At 34.7% G+C, this 18392-nt stretch overlaps 1 protein-coding gene across 1 annotated transcript in view; it reads right to left on the reverse strand.

Moving 5' to 3' along the window:
- Positions 1–12873, reverse strand: part of LOC127841669 (LIM domain only protein 3-like) — a 109768-nt gene extending 96895 nt beyond the window's left edge. Inside the window, 2 exon segments of the mRNA XM_052370708.1 lie at positions 11488–11835; positions 12303–12873. Of these exon segments, the coding sequence (XP_052226668.1) occupies positions 11488–11677 (190 nt within the window). The 5' untranslated portion in view covers positions 11678–11835; positions 12303–12873.
- Positions 12874–18392: the final 5519 nt, after the last annotated feature.

Here is an 18392-nt window from a genome sequence, read left to right on the forward strand (position 1 = left end):
TTTGGAAATTGCTCCTGAATGCCTGGATAGGCTACTCATATTTGACAGTTTGCTGTATTTGCTCTTTTGAAATATTTTTTTTTATCAAAATGCATTATGCTAAAATATACCAAGAGATTTAAAAAGACAGTCTCAAACTGAAAATGCGATGGCCCTGGGGTTACTCAAAAAGATAAAAACCATTAAATTCACTGGAACAATCTACATTCTCAAAGATATATTGCCAGTTTTGTCACAGCTTTCTAGAGTGTTCCAAAGAGATTCATTCTGTTTTTCATCCATAATTCCTGAGATCAATGTGCTAAAGACAAGCTTGATGGTATTCTTGAGGAGGAGACCACTCTTGTTTCTCTTCAAAGTGACAGTGATTCATATACAAACATCAGTGCTGAATTATCAATGTCCCCATAAGTGATGGATGATATACAGTCATTGTTCAAGAAATACATCACTGTTTTGAAAAACAACATAGATCACAGATGCGGTGATTCTTCAGAAATATTGACAGCTTTCTGCATTTTTGATCAAGTATACAGATCCAGAAGACTCAGCCCTGTTGAAAGAGCATGGGGATAGAGAAATTAGACAGATAGCCACACACTTGTTTGCAGATAATTAGGAGGTGAGAAATCAACTTAAAACTGAATGGAGTGGCATGAAATATCATCTGAGAGACACTTTGAAACCAAAAATGCCACAGTCTGTTCTTGACAGCACACACAAGATCACCACAACAGAATGGTGTCTCTGTCAACTTTTGTCTATGCCAGTGTACAAACAATTCTTTTCAAAACTCTGCTTTGCAGCAGAAGTGGCAGCTTCACTTCCAATTAGTAATGCCTGGCCAGAAAGGGGAGCTAGTGCTCTCAAGAACATAAAAACACGACACAGAAACAGAATTCAAAATGACTTGCTTGATGCTCTGATGCAGGTTACTGTAAATGGCCCAAAGTGTGAGGATGCAGGGGAACTAGTTAAGTCAGCAGTGTCTCAGTGGCTGAGTATGAAGGACAGGAAAAAGTTAGCAGTAAGAGCTGAGAAGTCTACATCAACAGCAGAAACTGCAGCAGCTGCTGCTGCTGCCACTTGCACAGAGTCAGGGATGCAGACAGATGACACTCACTTGGTTATTGGTCAGGATGAACTACGAATGGAAATTGAAGCTGCAATGAAAACACTTCTTTTAGAGGAAGAGGCTGGGGAGTGTGATGACAGCTATTACTAACATGTACAGTAATGTATACTTAAAATGTGAAAATCTAAAAATTTTCTCTTCTTTTAAACCCCATTTTAACTTTTTATGCTCTGAGAATAGCAGTATTTTGTCCTTGAAAATGTCTAGAATTCGTTTTCGGTTGGGGAGCTTCGCCCCCCTTGCCCCCCTACCAGGATCTTGCCCTGGACCCACAAGGCAGCACCCTTGACCCCCATCCAAATCGGTTACTATTCCAAAATAATCCCTTATTTTCAATCAAAATGACAACCCTGCATACATATATATAAGTTTTGTAGTTCATTACACTAAATATGAACAAATGAACAAACAAAATAAGATCTACTTGTTTTCTCAGCAATTTTAAACTGGTTTCTTCATAAATGGCTCTAAATTTTTAATGACTAAGTTGAAACAGCAAATATAGGGTTGTTTAATAAGCAGTTTTCATAATGGACCCATGGTTTACCAACCAATTGTAGTACAAATAATACAATATTTTGCTAAAATCATCAATATTTTACAATGATTGTGACAGAAAGCTGCTTAAGCACTACAATAAACAAACCATAACCAGCCCTCAAAAATAATCTCAGCTTAATTGAGGAATTAAGGAAGAACATTTTCTAATTTGCAGATAGTCATCTTATAGCTCATGCATAATGTTTATTACTGTCGTAAAACTCTTCCTTAATCACATTTTTTTCTAATATGCCACAGATTTATGAAGCTGAAAACAAGCATTAATTTGAAGAGCACCTGCCAGGATTCAAATTTGGTTGTTCTTGAAAATATCAATTTTAATAATTTAAAACCTTCCCAACAAAGATTTATTTTAGTAATTTTGTATCATAAAAAATATAACCCACTATGCATTTCCAAAAGGCAAAGTCAAGCACTCAAAGATTAAATTGCATTCAATATCAAACATAACATGTCTGTGATGAAAGTTAAATTAAACAACATTATACCATACACCATATGAAAACTATTTTCCAAAAACACACACGAAGTTTTCACATAAACCATGCTATGAAGGAAGACAACTGCTGCAGCATGTTCATAATTGTTGACCAGAGTTGAGCAGCAGCAGTAGTGACAGTGAGAAAGGTAATGAAGACTTTTTGGGTCCCACCCAGGCGAAACGATGTTCATCACTTTATGAACATTCATGAATGTTCATGAAGATTCATGAACAGTTCATGATCGGTTTATAAAGGCAGTTCACAAACAAATATTCATGAAAGTTCATGAACTGCTTTCATGGACTGTTCATGAACTTTTAAGGACATGATTATGAACCATATGATGAACTTTATGAACAATCTGATTTCATGAAAAGTTCTTGAAAAATACTTGAATAAAAAGATTAATGAAATTTCATGAAAGGATGAATTTTTATGAACTTTTGATGAATTTTCATAAATGTCTAAAGGTCATTTTTTGTTTCATGAAAAGTTCTTGAAAAATTCCTGATTTTTTTTTTCCTGAAATTGCATTATTAGATAAATTTTCGTGACCTTTCATGATGTATAAATTCAAAATTTAGACAGTATAATGCATGAAAGTTCATCAACTAGTTTCATGGACTGTTCATGAACTTTTAAGGACATGTTTATGAACCATATGATGCACTTTATGAATAATCAGATTTCATGAAAAGTTCTTAAAAATTACTTGAATAAAAAGATTCATGAAATTTCATGACAGGATGAATTTTTACGAACTTTTGATGAATTTTCATGAATGTCTAAAGGTCATTTTTGTTTCATGAGAAGTTCTTGAAAAATTCCTGAAAAATATATTCCTGAAATTTCTTGATTAGATAAATTTTCATGTACTTAGCCGCCACTTAGAAACAACATAAGCAATATTTCTGAAAACTAAATTTGTCCTTTATTTTGTCACATGAAGCAACATATACAAATTTGAAATGGATCTACTTTTTTAGTTATTTTTTTTATCTATTTTAGTTAATCAACCAACACAATACAAAACGTATTTTTGCTAAACTCCGCCTGGCCTGACAGTCTGAGTTCTTCATTATGAAAGTGTTCTTGACATGATTTTTATCAAAACGTTTCTGAAGAGTAAGGTTTATGTTCCTTTTCGCGCGAATTTCTATATTATTATATCCATCACCCTCTAAAATCTCAACAGGCTTGCCCTCTTCAATAAGCTCCTTGAGTCCCTTCTCACCACTGACACTCCAGTAAACTTGTGGACACAGTCATGTGCACGTGCAACCTGGCCGGTCTGGTTTCTTTGCTGCCACTGCCACGTTTCACAGATATGTTTCACAGATACGATGAGACATGAGACATGACCTACTTCACTATCTGCCCTCCATACTTTTGCTTGGACATCAAGAATGTGTGTGCTGAAATAAATTATTTGACTTTATAATAAAACTAGAACCATTGCTGAAGGAGAACTAAATATCACCCCTGACAACTAACTTGGACAGTAAAACAAGGACAACTGAACAGGGGAATTAAATCCATATAAAATGCAGCTATTGTACATATGTAGTAATGTGTCTGCACTATTTATGCATGAAGTTTGGAGTTGATATCTTAACAAGTTTAAAGTTAAAAATAAACTGACAGACAGACGGTCAGACAGACATACATTCCTAAATTGTTTTAATAAAATTAAATGTAAAGTTTTGCTTCAGTGACAATCTATTGCTTCAAATGAAGTGTTTGTTACAATTAACTTACATTTTAGACTGCTGAAACCCAGTTTATGCCATGAAGTATCCTGAGCTACTGACATGCCTTTTCGACGGTTTTACACAGTAACTGCCCCCGATAATTCCCTCCGCGCCTTGCCTTTTTTCTGGAAAGAAATGAATCTACAGTTTACTTTAATTGACATTTTCTTCATGTTTAATATTTAACAAAATAATTGTAGTCTAAACCGAGGTCAAATAAACAAGCACTTGTATAGGAGTACCAACTGAAGTGTTTAATAGTAAGTGTGATATAATCCATAGTGTGTAAGTGTAATTGCTTTTATTAATTCAGACATTCGTGACAATGCATGTCATTACTAGTATTTTATATGATGAACACTTTCAAACTGGATTAATAAATAAGGGAAAACAACATTATTCATCCAAATTTAATACCAAATACATGTATTATTCCTAATGGATACGAAACTGACCATTTATGCTACATTTAATTTATTAATTGAAAAATGGGATATACATTAAAAATCGCATAAATCAGTGAAAAACCTACATTTCTATCTGAATTGTCAATCAGCGTCCGAATAACACAATCTGGCGACCGCGACAGTATTTTCACTAATAGTTTTCTTTGTAATTATTAGCACTTCTGTCCAATAGTTGACTTTTATCATTAACTCCAGTCACACAAATATGATCAACAATTTATAATTATATCAATCTTTCTCTTAAACACAGTCTTTCAAAACCGAAACTTCTCCAACAAAACACAAAGTTCAATTACTGAATTAGCCTTCAAACTATGATCACTGGATACGTTCTTCTCTAGACATTGTTTCTCTGCGTTTATATAAACTCCCAAAGTGTAGTCGTGGTCTAAATTACTGTTTATTTCACTTTACCTTACTGGAAACGCCCGCGTATGTCAAGGATTGACATTTTGACAAGTCCCGAAAATAGATGACATGAAATGCCGGTCTACACCGGAAGTGACGTTACGGCGTTATTTTATTTAAACGTGTTCAGTGATTCGTTCTTGTCAACAAATATTGTGGTCTGCAGAGTTTACTATACGCTGTTCTACTGGGGAAAAAGTGACAAACAAACAGGTAAACACTTTAAGAATATTATGTAAAGTATAGGATGAAACATGTTGTAACTCGTAAATTTCTATTGCAATGATGAGTCATATATTTTCTTGGTATTACATATTTATCATTATGTTTGGAAGTTTTGCTTGTGCTCTTTGGAATTTAAATTTAGATAAAATAAAATGCAATCTGCGCGATAAGTTGCTAGTTAAGTAATTCTTAAACTGATGTGATTAGAATAATTTAAAAGGTGTCTATATCATTTACTTAGCTATAAATAAAATGGAATTATCTTTAAAAAGTTCGTACCCTGTAGACATCTTACCATAAGTCTGTGATGTAACAGTTTACTGGAAATTATGTATTTATTTGTGGTACACAGTGCAACAGTCTCCAAAAGATATATCTTTATGTACAAGCTTTAAAGTGGTACAAAGTCTTCATTATCTAATAAAATAACTGCCATGCCAAATAAAATAGGGTGGTGGTGGTGGTGGTGGTGGTGGTGGTGGTGGTGGTGGTGGTGGTAGTGGTGGTGGTGGTGTGGTGGTGGTGGTGGTGGTGGTGGTGGTGGTGGTGGTGGTGGTGGTGGTGGTGGGGTGGTGGTGGTGGTGGTGGTGGTGGTGGTGGTGGTGGGTGGTGGTGGTGGTGGTCGTGGTGGTGGTGGTCATGGTGGTGGTGGTGGTCGTGGTGGTGGTGGTGGTCGTGGTGGTGGTGGTGGTGGTTGTGGTGGTGGTCGTGGTGGTGGTGGTGGTAATGCTAACGTAGCATTACAATAACAATTCTTAAGAATGATCAAATGGGAAAAGGTAACCTAGCACTGGCAGTAAATATGGGACTCATTTACAGGTCATATTTGGAATCTCTGCTGTAAAATGAGATTTTAAATGAATTTAAGGGAGGCAAATGCTGTAACAAAAAGAACATGCATAAACGGTAGTTGTTTCCCTTGTTTTAACCATGCTAAATCCTTAAAATGCCTATTCCAGTAACTGTGACCTTCACCTGTGACCTTTGACCTGGTGACCTCAAAATCAATAGGGGTCTTCTGCGAGTCATGATCAATGTACCTATGAAGCTTCATGATCGTAGGCCCAAGCGTTCTTGAGTTATAATCTGACAACCACCTGGTGGACAGACCGACCGACAGTCAGACAGACAGACCGACATGAGCAAAGCAATATACCCCCTCTTCTTCGAAGGGGGGCATAATAGTAATCTGCCATGTTAATCATAACATATGCAATGCAGATGCTTATAAATTAAGTTTTTTATGTAACTTATTGTAATGAACAGACCGATTTCAGGGTGATGAATGTCCCCCATATGGCAAAATTCAACTTGAGTGGGCATCCACAACCAAATGCTGGAAAAAGCTTCAAACAGACTGCAGTGTATTCTGTCTTCAAGGTACTGGGCTTGCACTAAGAAACTGTACATTAAATAAGTATTTGTTCGTTATTATGTAAAATAATCACTTATGGGAAGTATCTTAGTTTTGGGGCCAATATAATATGTTATGATATACATATGAATTTTAAAATATACTCTTGAAATAGGTTATATAGTAAGAATTTTTTTTGGTTACTTATAAAAATGTTCCTGACATTGAAATTTATAGTAAAATATTATTACCACTGGTAAAATAATGAAAACAGTGTTTACTTTACTATTCACTTGTTTGAGCAAGGGGAAGTAACTATTAAGCATCTTTGCAAATTTAAGAATTCTTGTCTCACTATTTCAAGAAATCTACTGGGTCGTAATGTCCCGAAGACAGACAGTTATATTACACAGACTGTGCATCTTGCTCACAAGTCATTCAGAAGTTGTGGACACAACTTTTACAATATAATATATTCAAATGTAATTGTAACTTCAGAAACTGTATAATTTAACATTTGAACTCATCTAAATGTCCACTCCATTTATTCTTATATTATAAAAAATGCTGAGAAACTACAAACTAGTTAATAGTGTCATCAATTTATATCATATTTCTATAAGTGTGAATAAGTGTGCTAAAGTGTTTGCAACAATAATTTTGTCCATTATATCAATTTATCATACTGCAAAATTGATATCTGCCTGATATAACGCTGCCTGATATATTGTTTTATACAATGCAGTTCAACAGGAAGTTGTTATATCAGTCAAGGTTTTGAGGTAGTTCACATTAATCCCAATCAACTATAACAAAAAATATCTTTAAACAAGAAGGCCAAGATGGCCCTAGTTCGCTCACCTGAGAGGAGTCGGTTCATTCAATCTTTACCAAATGTCAAACTTGACCTAGATATTGTCCAGACAAACATCCTGGTCAAGTTTCATCATTATTTCACCTGCGAGTCATTATCAATGTACCTATGAGAGTTTCATGATCCTAGGCATTACATTCTTGAGTTATCATCCGGAAACCATTTTTCTAAGTTGAGTCACCATGACCTTGACAGCCATTGTATGAATACGTTTTATGGCACTGTGACCTTGACCTTTGACCTAGTGACCTGATAATCAATAGGGGTCATCTGGGAGTCATGATCAATATACCTATGAAGTTTCATGAACCTAGGCATAAGCGCTCTTGAGTTATCATCCAGAAACCATTTTACTATTTCAGGTCACCTTGACCTTTGACCTAGTGACCTGAAGATCAATAGGGGTCATCTTCGAGTCATGATCAATGTACCTATGAAGTTTCATGATCCTAGACATAAGCGTTCTTGACTTATCATCTGGAAACCATTTTACTATTTCTTGTCATCGTGACTTTGACCTTTGACCTAGTGACCTAACAATCAATAGGGGTCATCTACGAGTTATGATCAATGTACCTATGAAGTTTCATGATCCTAGGCCTAAGCGTTCTTGAGTTATCATCCGGAAACCATTTTACTATTTCCGGTCATCGTGACCTTGACCTTTGACCTGAAAATCAATAGGGATTATCTGCGAGTCATGATCAATGTATCTATGAAGTTTCATGATCCTAGGCATAAGCGTTCTTGAGTTATCATCCGGAAACCATTTAACTGCTTTGGGTCACTGTGACCTTGACCCTAGTGACCTGAAAATCAATAGGTGTCATCTGCGAGTCATGATCAATGTATCTATGAAGTTTCATGATCCTAGGCATAAGTGTTTTTGACTTATCATCCGGAAACCATTTTACTATTTCGGGTCATCATGACCTTGACCTTTGACCTAGTGACCTGAAAATCAATAGGGGTCATCTGTGAGTCATGATTGTGATTAATGTACCTATAAAGTTTCATGATCCTTGACATAAGCGCTCACGAGTTATCATCCGGAAACCATCTAGTGGACGGACGGACTGACATGAGCAAAACAATATAACCCCTCTTCTTCGAAAGGGGGGGGGGGGGGCATAATGAGAAAACTGCCCCCCTCCCAACAGCCATGTTATTCAATTGACCGAAACCATTTTTGAACTCAACACTCGTATCAAGGAAACAAATGTTCTGAGCAAATTTCATGAAAATTGGGCCAAAAATGTGACTTCTACTGTGTTCACATGTTTTCACTATATACATATAGAGAAAAATGCCCCGCCTACTATCGGCAATGTTTTTTCACCGATCTCGACCATTTTCGAACTTGTCCGAGACATCAATTGAACAAATGTTTTGACCAACTTTCATGATGATTGGGAAAAAATTATGACAATGTTTTTCTATAGCCAAATCAGTGGGTTTTTTTTGCAATTTCGGGGCCGTTTTTCCCCCATTTTGTATAAAAAATCCCCTCCAGAAGTTAAAAAAAATAATTTTTTTTTTTTTTTCTTTTTTTGAAAGAACTGTCTCATAATCATGATAATTATATCTCAAATATATTTCATAAACAACTAAAAAAGTATATAGCTATATAGCTATAATTTATATTATTTTGAATAATTATAAAGAGTTGTATTAAATAGTTTTTCCCAAATCAGTGGACTTTTCACATTAATTGCATTTTTCTCCCAAAAATGGCAAAGAAAAGGCCTGATGTATCTACATGTATATTGTGTCAATATTTGTTGATAAAATCATTCCAATTTGGTCTATTTTGTTGATAAAAAAATGCTCAAATTTGCCATTTTATCGATTTGAAAGATCCCAATTAGACTCAAAATGGCTAATAAAACTGAGACAATGCATGAAGGCTGAACTGTCTGAATCTTAAATGTTGAAAAAATCATTGATATATATTTTAATTTCAAGAAAAAGGACAAAGACATTCAGCTATGAATATTATATCCATACAAACATGTGTATTAATATAATAAATATCATTACATATAAACATATAAAGTTAATTTTTAATTTTCCCCTTTTCTTAAAAACGACGCATTTTTTCACCTTTAGACGGGCCCCGCCACCATTCCCCTATAAGTGAAAAAAAAACACTGCAAATAAGGAAAACTGCCCCGCCCATGGCGGCCATGTTTTTCAGCGGATCGGAACCACTTTTGAACTCAACCAAGATATCATTAAGACAAACATTTTGAATGAAGTAACATGAAGATTGGGCATGAAATGTGACTTCTACAGTGTTTACAAGGTTTTTCTTTTTTTTTACCTAGTGACCTAGTTTTTGACCCAGCACAACCCAGTTTCGAACTTGGCCGAGTTTTCATTGGGACAAAGCTTCTGACCAAGTTTCATGAAGATGGGACAAGAAAAGTGGCCTCTAGAGTGTTTACGAGCAAATGTTTACGGACGGACGGACGGACATACAACGGACAAAGACTGGTCACAAAAGCTCACCTAAGCAATCAGGTGAGCTAAAAAGATATACGGCATTGATTGTGGTTGGAGTTTATAAAAGGTAAAGAGTTCAATGAATGAGATCAAGGATAGTGAATGTCTTTTTCTGTGCTGATCTAAGCTGCATCACACGCAGTACGGGATGTTACGCGGAGTTTTCGCTGCTTATTTTACATTATTACATATTGCTGGTCATAATTAAACCTATAGATACAAAACAGAAAACCAAAAGAATAATGGAAGTGAAATTAAAACATACGAGTCAACCGGCCACACGCGAAGTATCCGTACATGTTTGAAATATTTATACGCGCGTTCTTTGAACAAACCTGTTTTAGTGGTTTGTCGGGCATTGCTATTTGATTCGATTATAAACAGTATCGAGAATTATCGCGCTCATGCTTAATACATTAGTCAATATGGTGGAATAATTCTTGTTAAATTAATTAAAAACAAGGCTATTGTCAAGCAATATGGTCCCCTACCGGCTCCACCATTGTCAGAAATTCTACCATTTTCAGATTATTATTTTTGGTTGGCATAGCAACCACAATTTTTGATGTAGGAACAAAATGAAATGGCTTCCATAATGCCCATATTGCCATATATCCATGTTTCAAGTTTCATGAAAAAATATTAAAAACTTTTAAAGTTGTCGCAGGATCCAGAAAAGTGTGACAGACAGACCGGTAAAACCAGTAACGGACAAAAAGCAACATAAACATAAATATTTTTTATTACAACTCTGAAGTTCAAGTACTAATGACGCCATTATTAACGTATCAAACGTCAAAAATCATATTCATTCCTGCAAACAACGCAGCGTCGTAGCAATTATTTTAACTTTTTCTAATAAAAATGGGGGACGTTGAGGTATGATAACCAGATAAACAGATTAGTGCCTGATCGTTGTGTAATATATCAGGCTAGGTTCTATTAAACTTGTACAAGCCTCACCATGTATTTTATTTTAAGCCTCGCCTGATATATTACAAAACTATCCGGCAGTAACCTGTTATTCTCTAGATAAATACATGTACAGTGTATACAGCGTTTTTTGTTAACATTTTTGTGAATGGGGCTGCGGAGTCCTTTGGATTTGGAAAATTTGTATCATTTTTATTAAGTTTAAAGGAAATTGTGTGTGTGTTTTACTACAACAAATGCTAAGAATTTTAAAATGCAACTATTTGTATCATTATATTTGCTAAGGTTCAACCGATAGAGCTGTAGAGGGCAATTTATTTAAGGTTTTTAATTTGTGTATTGAAAATCAAAAATTTAAAGAGGTTATTTTTACACTATCATAAATACTATTTGAAATTGTGAATATAGCTCAATTTTGGTCACAAATTGGACAAAAAAACAACAACAAGGGTAGATGGATGATTGAACCAATGGCTGGCTGGCTGGAAGGATGCATCTATTTAGGTATGCATTATACGTATATATTACAGAGAAATCCAAACAATACAAGTGTCTTTTATAACGCACAAAAGTAGGAATTTAAATCAATTCATCAACAATATATTCAAGGGTAACACAAATCTGAGGCAAATTTATATATTATGTCCATAGTGGTTTTCAAAAGTCTTATTTAAAAAATATGCAAGGAATTACAAATAAACAACAATAAAAAGAGGTGCACTGTAATGAAAACTTATATACAAGCAAGTAACCTTTAAACGATAAAACTCAATAAGACAATTACTGTGTTACCTTCCTGGTTGTCAATTATTTCCTGCACAGACTGACCAGTCTCCAAGCAGTCTACCTCTGTGAGAAAGTCTGAGTCTGGACCCATTCCCATGGCATCTACAACATCAACATCCTCACCATGGTTACCACTAGGGTCAAAGTCTCCCAGTGATCCATGCTCCATACCATCCACACACAAAACTTCAGCCATTGTATGACTAGCTATATAACACTTCCAGGACTGCTTTCCTCTCTTATGCCTGAAGGATGCTAAATAAGTGTATAACACAATTTAACTTCTTCTGAACGAATGTGTATTTATTGTTTTATTATCAGGTTGAACAATTAAAAATAATAATTATATTTCATCTGTAAACAAAATCTTCTATAACATTTCAAATGTTTACCATTTTCATAAAACAAAGTCTATAAGCCTTATATTTGGGTTAATACTTTTTAATTCATTAATCAATAACTACAAGTATTCAAAGTTACTCCCTGCCTGTTACCAATAAGAACCGTATGGCAGCAAATAAACCCTTCACTTAAAAATAAATTATAGTTTTATAAATCCTAAAATAACACATGGCATGTTGCATATGCACTACTGTTAAACCACAAACATAATATAATTATTATAGATATTTTCAGAAGGATGTGTTTATTTCCATTCATCACTCTTTCCAAACACTTCACAATCAATGCATTTAACATCTCAAGGCAAAATCATCAAAAATAAACATAAAAAAAAAAATACATTTAAACTCTATGAAACATTATTTTAAACTAATATCTTCAGGCAAAAGCGTCATGAGAAATACTAAAAAAACAATAACATTAAACATTCCACCACTATAAAACCAGACACATATTTAAGTCATTATACAGTTGCAGTTTGTTTCTTATGTTGTAAGCATATCATAACCTCTCTATATACATAGAACTAGTACACAAGAGGGTGTGATAAGGAGAGGAATAATTGAGAAATTATCAGCAAAGTGTTCGCCATTGTTATCATTAATTAGAGACAATTATCCACTTGCAAATGCATCCCCACTCTCCAGCCAGTGAGCATCACTAGCATGTGTCACATTAGTTTCAAAGTATCTTTTATCACTGATAGTAGCCACAATCTGCCTCATGAAAGTAAAACAGCGATTATACAGCTATCAAACAGCTAAAATGTTAGTCATGCAAATATAATGCATGATCCCCATCTACATACAAATGTATGGTATCGTCCATTGGCTGGAAGAGGCTTCCAGGCTAAAATGTGATCAATTAATGTATGGTTATAAAATGTGAACACGCTTTGATGGCTATCAGTGTTGTCAAATTTACTCCTCATTTTCTAAATAAGCCTTTAAGCTGAGCATTTACACCAAATTGTTTGTATGTTCCCACCATTACCACTTATTATCATAGGCATTTTGTAGATGAATTGAACAGAGTATTATTAACGGTGAATGCTATTAAGTAGGCCATGCAATAAATCATATATGATACTGATGATTTCAGATAAAAAAATAAAGATCTCGATCTTTTTCCATTAACTTTTTTGTATAATACATTTTAAATGTTCTTATCTTACAATGACAAACGTTTAAATCCATCAACACATTTACTAGACAAGAGTTCCGCGGTCGGAGATGACCGCATTGAAGCCGGATTTTTGATTTAAATGACAGGAAAGTACCTTTCGTGTTTTTGTCAATGCAATACTTAAATTACTGAAATATTGTTCAAAGGTCAAAATGAAATGTAAGTACTTTTCAAGGCATGAGCAAAGTTTGAGATTCTAGGTCCAAGCATACCAAAGTTACAACAATTTTAACATTTTAACATTTAAGTTCACAGTGACCTTGACCTTCAAATGAATGACATTGAAATGAATGACCTTGAAATGACCAGTGGTCATCTAAGTGTGCTTGCAAACCTTTACGTCAAGTTTGAGATTCTAGGTCCAAGCATACCAAAGTTATAACAATTTTAACATTTTAACATTGAAGGTCACAGTGACCTTGACCTTCAAATGAATGACATTGAAATGACCAGTGGTCATCTTCTAGTACTGGCCAATCTTTATTTCAAGTTTGAAGACTCTAGGTACAAGCATACCAAAGTTATAACATGAAATAAGAACTTTAACATTTTTACATTCAAGGTCACAGTGACCTTGACCTTCAAATGAATGACCTTGAAATGTCCAGTGGTTACTTACTAGTTCTGGCCAACCTTCATGTCAAGTTTCAAGACTCTAGGTCCAAGCATACCAAAGTTACAACAACTTTAACATTTTTACATTCAAGGTCACAGTGACCTTGACCTTCAAATGAATGACCTTGAAATGTCCAGTGGTTACTTACTAGTTCTGGCCAACCTTCATGTCAAGTTTCAAGACTCTAGGTCCAAGCATACCAAAGTTATAACAACTTTAACATTTTTATATTGAAGGTCACAGTGACCTTCACCTTCAAATGAATGACCTTGAAATGACCAGTGGTCATCTGTTAATCCTGGCCAACCTTCATGTCAAGTTTGAAGACTCTAGGTCCAAGCATACCAAAGTTATACCATGAAATAAGAACTTTAACATTTTTACATTCAAGGTCACAGTGACCTTGACCTTCAAATGAATGACCTTGAAATGACCAGTGGTTACTAACTAGTTATGGCCAACCTTCATGTCAAGTTTCAAGACTCTAGGTCCAAGCATACCAAAGTTATAAGAACTTTAACATTTTTTATATTGAAGGTCACAGTGACCTTGACCTTCAAATGAATGACCTTGAAATGACCAGTGGTCATCTGTTAATCCTGGCCAACCTTCATGTCAAGTTTGAAGACTCTAGGTCCAAGCATACCAAAGTTATACCATGAAATAAGAACTTTAACATTTTCGAGCACGCCGCCACCCCGCCCGCCCGCCCGCCCCCCCGCCCCCCCGCCCGCCCGACAACATCAATCTATAAGCCGAGATTTTTTCGAAAAAAATCCGGCTAAAAACTACTTTTTCAAATTAAAAATGCACGCAACTCAAAAGTGCTGAAGTAGTGCTGAAGTAGTCAACTTACGAAAAATAATATTAGTTGTTTTCTTCAACCTTAAACAGTCAACCCCTGAAAGACAAAACGTCAACATAAGAATGTGAGCTAAATATTCAATAAAGAGCACTACAGGAATAACTGTTTTATTTCAAAATTGTGCAGTAATATTTTACAATTTCTTTGCTAACTTACAAATATCAAACTAAATTGTTATACATGTTATGTACATTTGTAATACAATGAAACTAAAACCTTTTTTTATCAAATGCATTTGTTAAATGCCATTTTCTCACAGATGATAGCAGTGCAAAATGTTGTTGGAATGGGTCAAACATCTGCTTACATCTGATAATATCACATCTTGCAATGACAGATACTGGTTACATTTTGTATTCCAATGTACTGGTCCCATCTGTTCATGACACTATCAAGTAATATACACAAGTTGAACCAACATTCTACCTTATATGTATTAGATGTTATTATATTTTGTTGTCCACGCTTGAGACCTTAAATTTCTGCTCAAACAAATATCCTTTTATCAGCTGTACATTTAACTTTAATATTTAACTTACTTAACACATGTAAAAATAATCTGGAATTAAAGGAGATATTATCCAATTAAAAATATACTACTCAAAATTTGCTTTTTATTTTCTCATTATCTTCAAATTAATTTAAATTATCTAATTTAAATTGTTATTTTTCGGGTTTTGATATTAGAATGTGTGTTTTTGATTTTATTTTAATGTATTGATTTATCATTGATGCATGACGCTGGCTGAATCTAGCTAGGGGTGACCTTCAAATTACACATACTATAAAAAGTGATCCTAAGCAAATTTTGAGTAGTATATATAATATTTCTTTCTTCTATTTAAATAGTTGTAGTGCACATGTTTTAAAAAACAAAGAAACACAGCTTGTTCTCCCCTAAAAAAGCAAAGATTGTTTTAAATTAGTTTGGGAAAGTCTGAAAATTAATGTTTTACCCACAATAGGTCCAGACCTTTACATAACCTTACACAATTCAGACATAAAACCCAAGGACAACCAACCTGAAAGAGATCTCACCAAGTAACCCACTTCTCAAGACATTTAATCTACCAACCAACATTTCAGAAATATAACCAAGCAACCAACAAGTCATACATTTAAAAAAGCAAATCACCTTTCAAACAACTAACAAAACAACAAATCTGTCGGGACATCTAACTAAGCAACACACCTGCATGATATCTTACCAAACCAGCCTCCTGTCAGGCATAATTTTATACAACCAAGCAACCCACCGTGCCATACATTTAACCAAGTTACCTAACTATCAGATCTCTAACCAAACAATCCATCTGTCAGACATACAACCATGCAACCCACCTGTCATACATTTAACCAAGCAACCGACCTGTTAGACATCTAACCAGACAACCCACTGGCCATATGTCTGACCAAACAATCCACCTGTGAGACATATACAACTTTACCTAATAAAGCAACCCACCAATCAGACATCTATATATACATGTGAGACACAAAACCCATCCAACCTGTTGAAGATATCAATAAACATGTCAGACATGAAACCCATCAGACCCGTTGGGAGATACCTGAGCCAAGCAGACCTGTATGATTATATCTCTGATTGCATGTATATGACACAGTGAGGTATGTTTATATCTCTGATTGCATGTATATGACACACTGAGATGTGTTTATGTCTCTGATTGCATGTATATGACACACTGAGGTATGTTTATATCTCTGATTGCATGTATATGAAACAGTGAGGTATGTTTATATCTCTGATTGCATGTATATGACACACTGAGGTGTGTTTATATCTCTGATTGCATGTATATGACACAGTGAGGTATGTTTATATCTCTGATTGCATGTATATGACACTCTGAGGTGTGTTTATATCTCTGATTGCATGTATATGACACACTGAGGTGTGTTTATATATCTTATTGCATGTATATGACACAGTGAGGTATGTTTATATCTCTGATTGCATGTATATGACACTCTGAGGTGTGTTTATATCTCTGATTGCATGTATATGACACACTGAGGTATGATTATATTTCTGATTGCATGTATATGACACAGTGAGGTATGTTTATATCTCTGATTGCATGTATATGACACACCGAGGTGTGTTTATATCTCTGAATGCATGTATATGACACAGTGATGTATGTTTATATTTCTGATTGCATGTATATGACACATCGACACTGAGGTGTGTTTATATCTCTGATTGCATGTATATGACACAGTGAGGTATGTTTATATCTCTGATTGCATGTATATGACACACTGAGGTGTGTTTATATCTCTGATTGCATGTATATGACACACTGAGGTATGATTATATCTCTGATTGCATGTATAGGACACACTTAGGTGTGTTTATGTCTCTGATTGCATTTATATAGATAGATAGATAGATTTATTTCGGCAAGGAATGCATACAAGGGCATTTACAACATGTACAAAATATAAAATATAACATACATGAAAATAAATATACCATTACATACATACCAACACCAAGGATAACACAAAAATGGGTAAACCCATATTTCCATTGTGGTCCTCTGAGCTGGTGGCATGACATAGAGTGGCACTTAAATATTAAACAAAATTACATCAATAAAATGACCAACATAATTTAAATGAATATATTAAATACTATGCATGTATATCACAGACCATTTTGATACTTAAGATATCACAGATATCATTATTAATTATGAGATCCTAAAAATACACTATTAAAAAATGTGTAAGAAATAAATTAGATATCACAGATAGCATCATTTATTACACCATCCTAAAATACATAGAATAAAAAATGGAGAATGCATAACATTTTTGAAAGATAGGATCAATTTTGATAAAAATTGCTGACTAAAACTGATTCCTTAAGCCGAAAAAACAAACAATACACATAAAAAATTACAGATTTTCTAATAAATAATTTTTTAAAGATGACTTAAAAACAGGCAATCTGTCAATCTGTGTAATACTGGAGGGTAAATTGTTCCATAATGAGCATCCCGTGTAACAAAAGGACTTTGACCCGAAACCTTTGACCCTGGGGACAGCAAAAGCACCTTTTTGAGTTGACCTGGTCCTGTATGAATGAATAGAGGCCTGCGGGATAAAATGTTCTCCCATATAGTCAGGGGCCAAACCATTTTGAATCTTAAAAACATGGCCAAGAACAATCTGGTCTACACGTTTATTGACTGGTAGCCAGTTGAGCAAACGAAAATGTTCTGGCCCAATGTGTGCCCTTGCATCGAGACCTAGAACGAACCGCATTAACTTATTCTGGGTGGTTTGGAGCTTATTTTGTAACATTTTTGTGAGACTATGGTACCATATAGAGCAAGCATAATCAAAATGACATTGGATTAAAGACATGACAAGAAGTTTCTTGGTTTGCTGAGTGAGATATTCTTTTTTTCTATATAGATATTTTAACCTGGAGTTGGCCTTCTGAATGACTGAACGAGCCATGGTATCAAAGGACAAAGTTTGATCCAATGTAGCCCCTAGGTATTTGACTGAAGATGTAGATTCAATAATGGTACCATTACAAGAAATATCAAGAGAAGAGTTTGACCTGATTTTATGCCTAGAACCAAATAGAATAGACTCCGTCTTACCTAAATGCAGAGACAACTTATTGTCAACCAACCACTGACTAACCAGATGCAAATCTTCTTTCAATAACCTTTCAATATCAGATTTAGACTTACCAGACACCAGAATACCTGAGTCATCTGCATATAGGAGGAGCTTATTTTTAACCACAGCAGACATATCATTAACATAGATAAGGAAGAGCAGGGGACCTAGAATTAG

The sequence above is a fragment of the Dreissena polymorpha genome, chromosome 1, assembly GCF_020536995.1.
Source record: "Dreissena polymorpha isolate Duluth1 chromosome 1, UMN_Dpol_1.0, whole genome shotgun sequence".
Lineage (NCBI taxonomy): Eukaryota > Metazoa > Mollusca > Bivalvia > Myida > Dreissenidae > Dreissena > Dreissena polymorpha.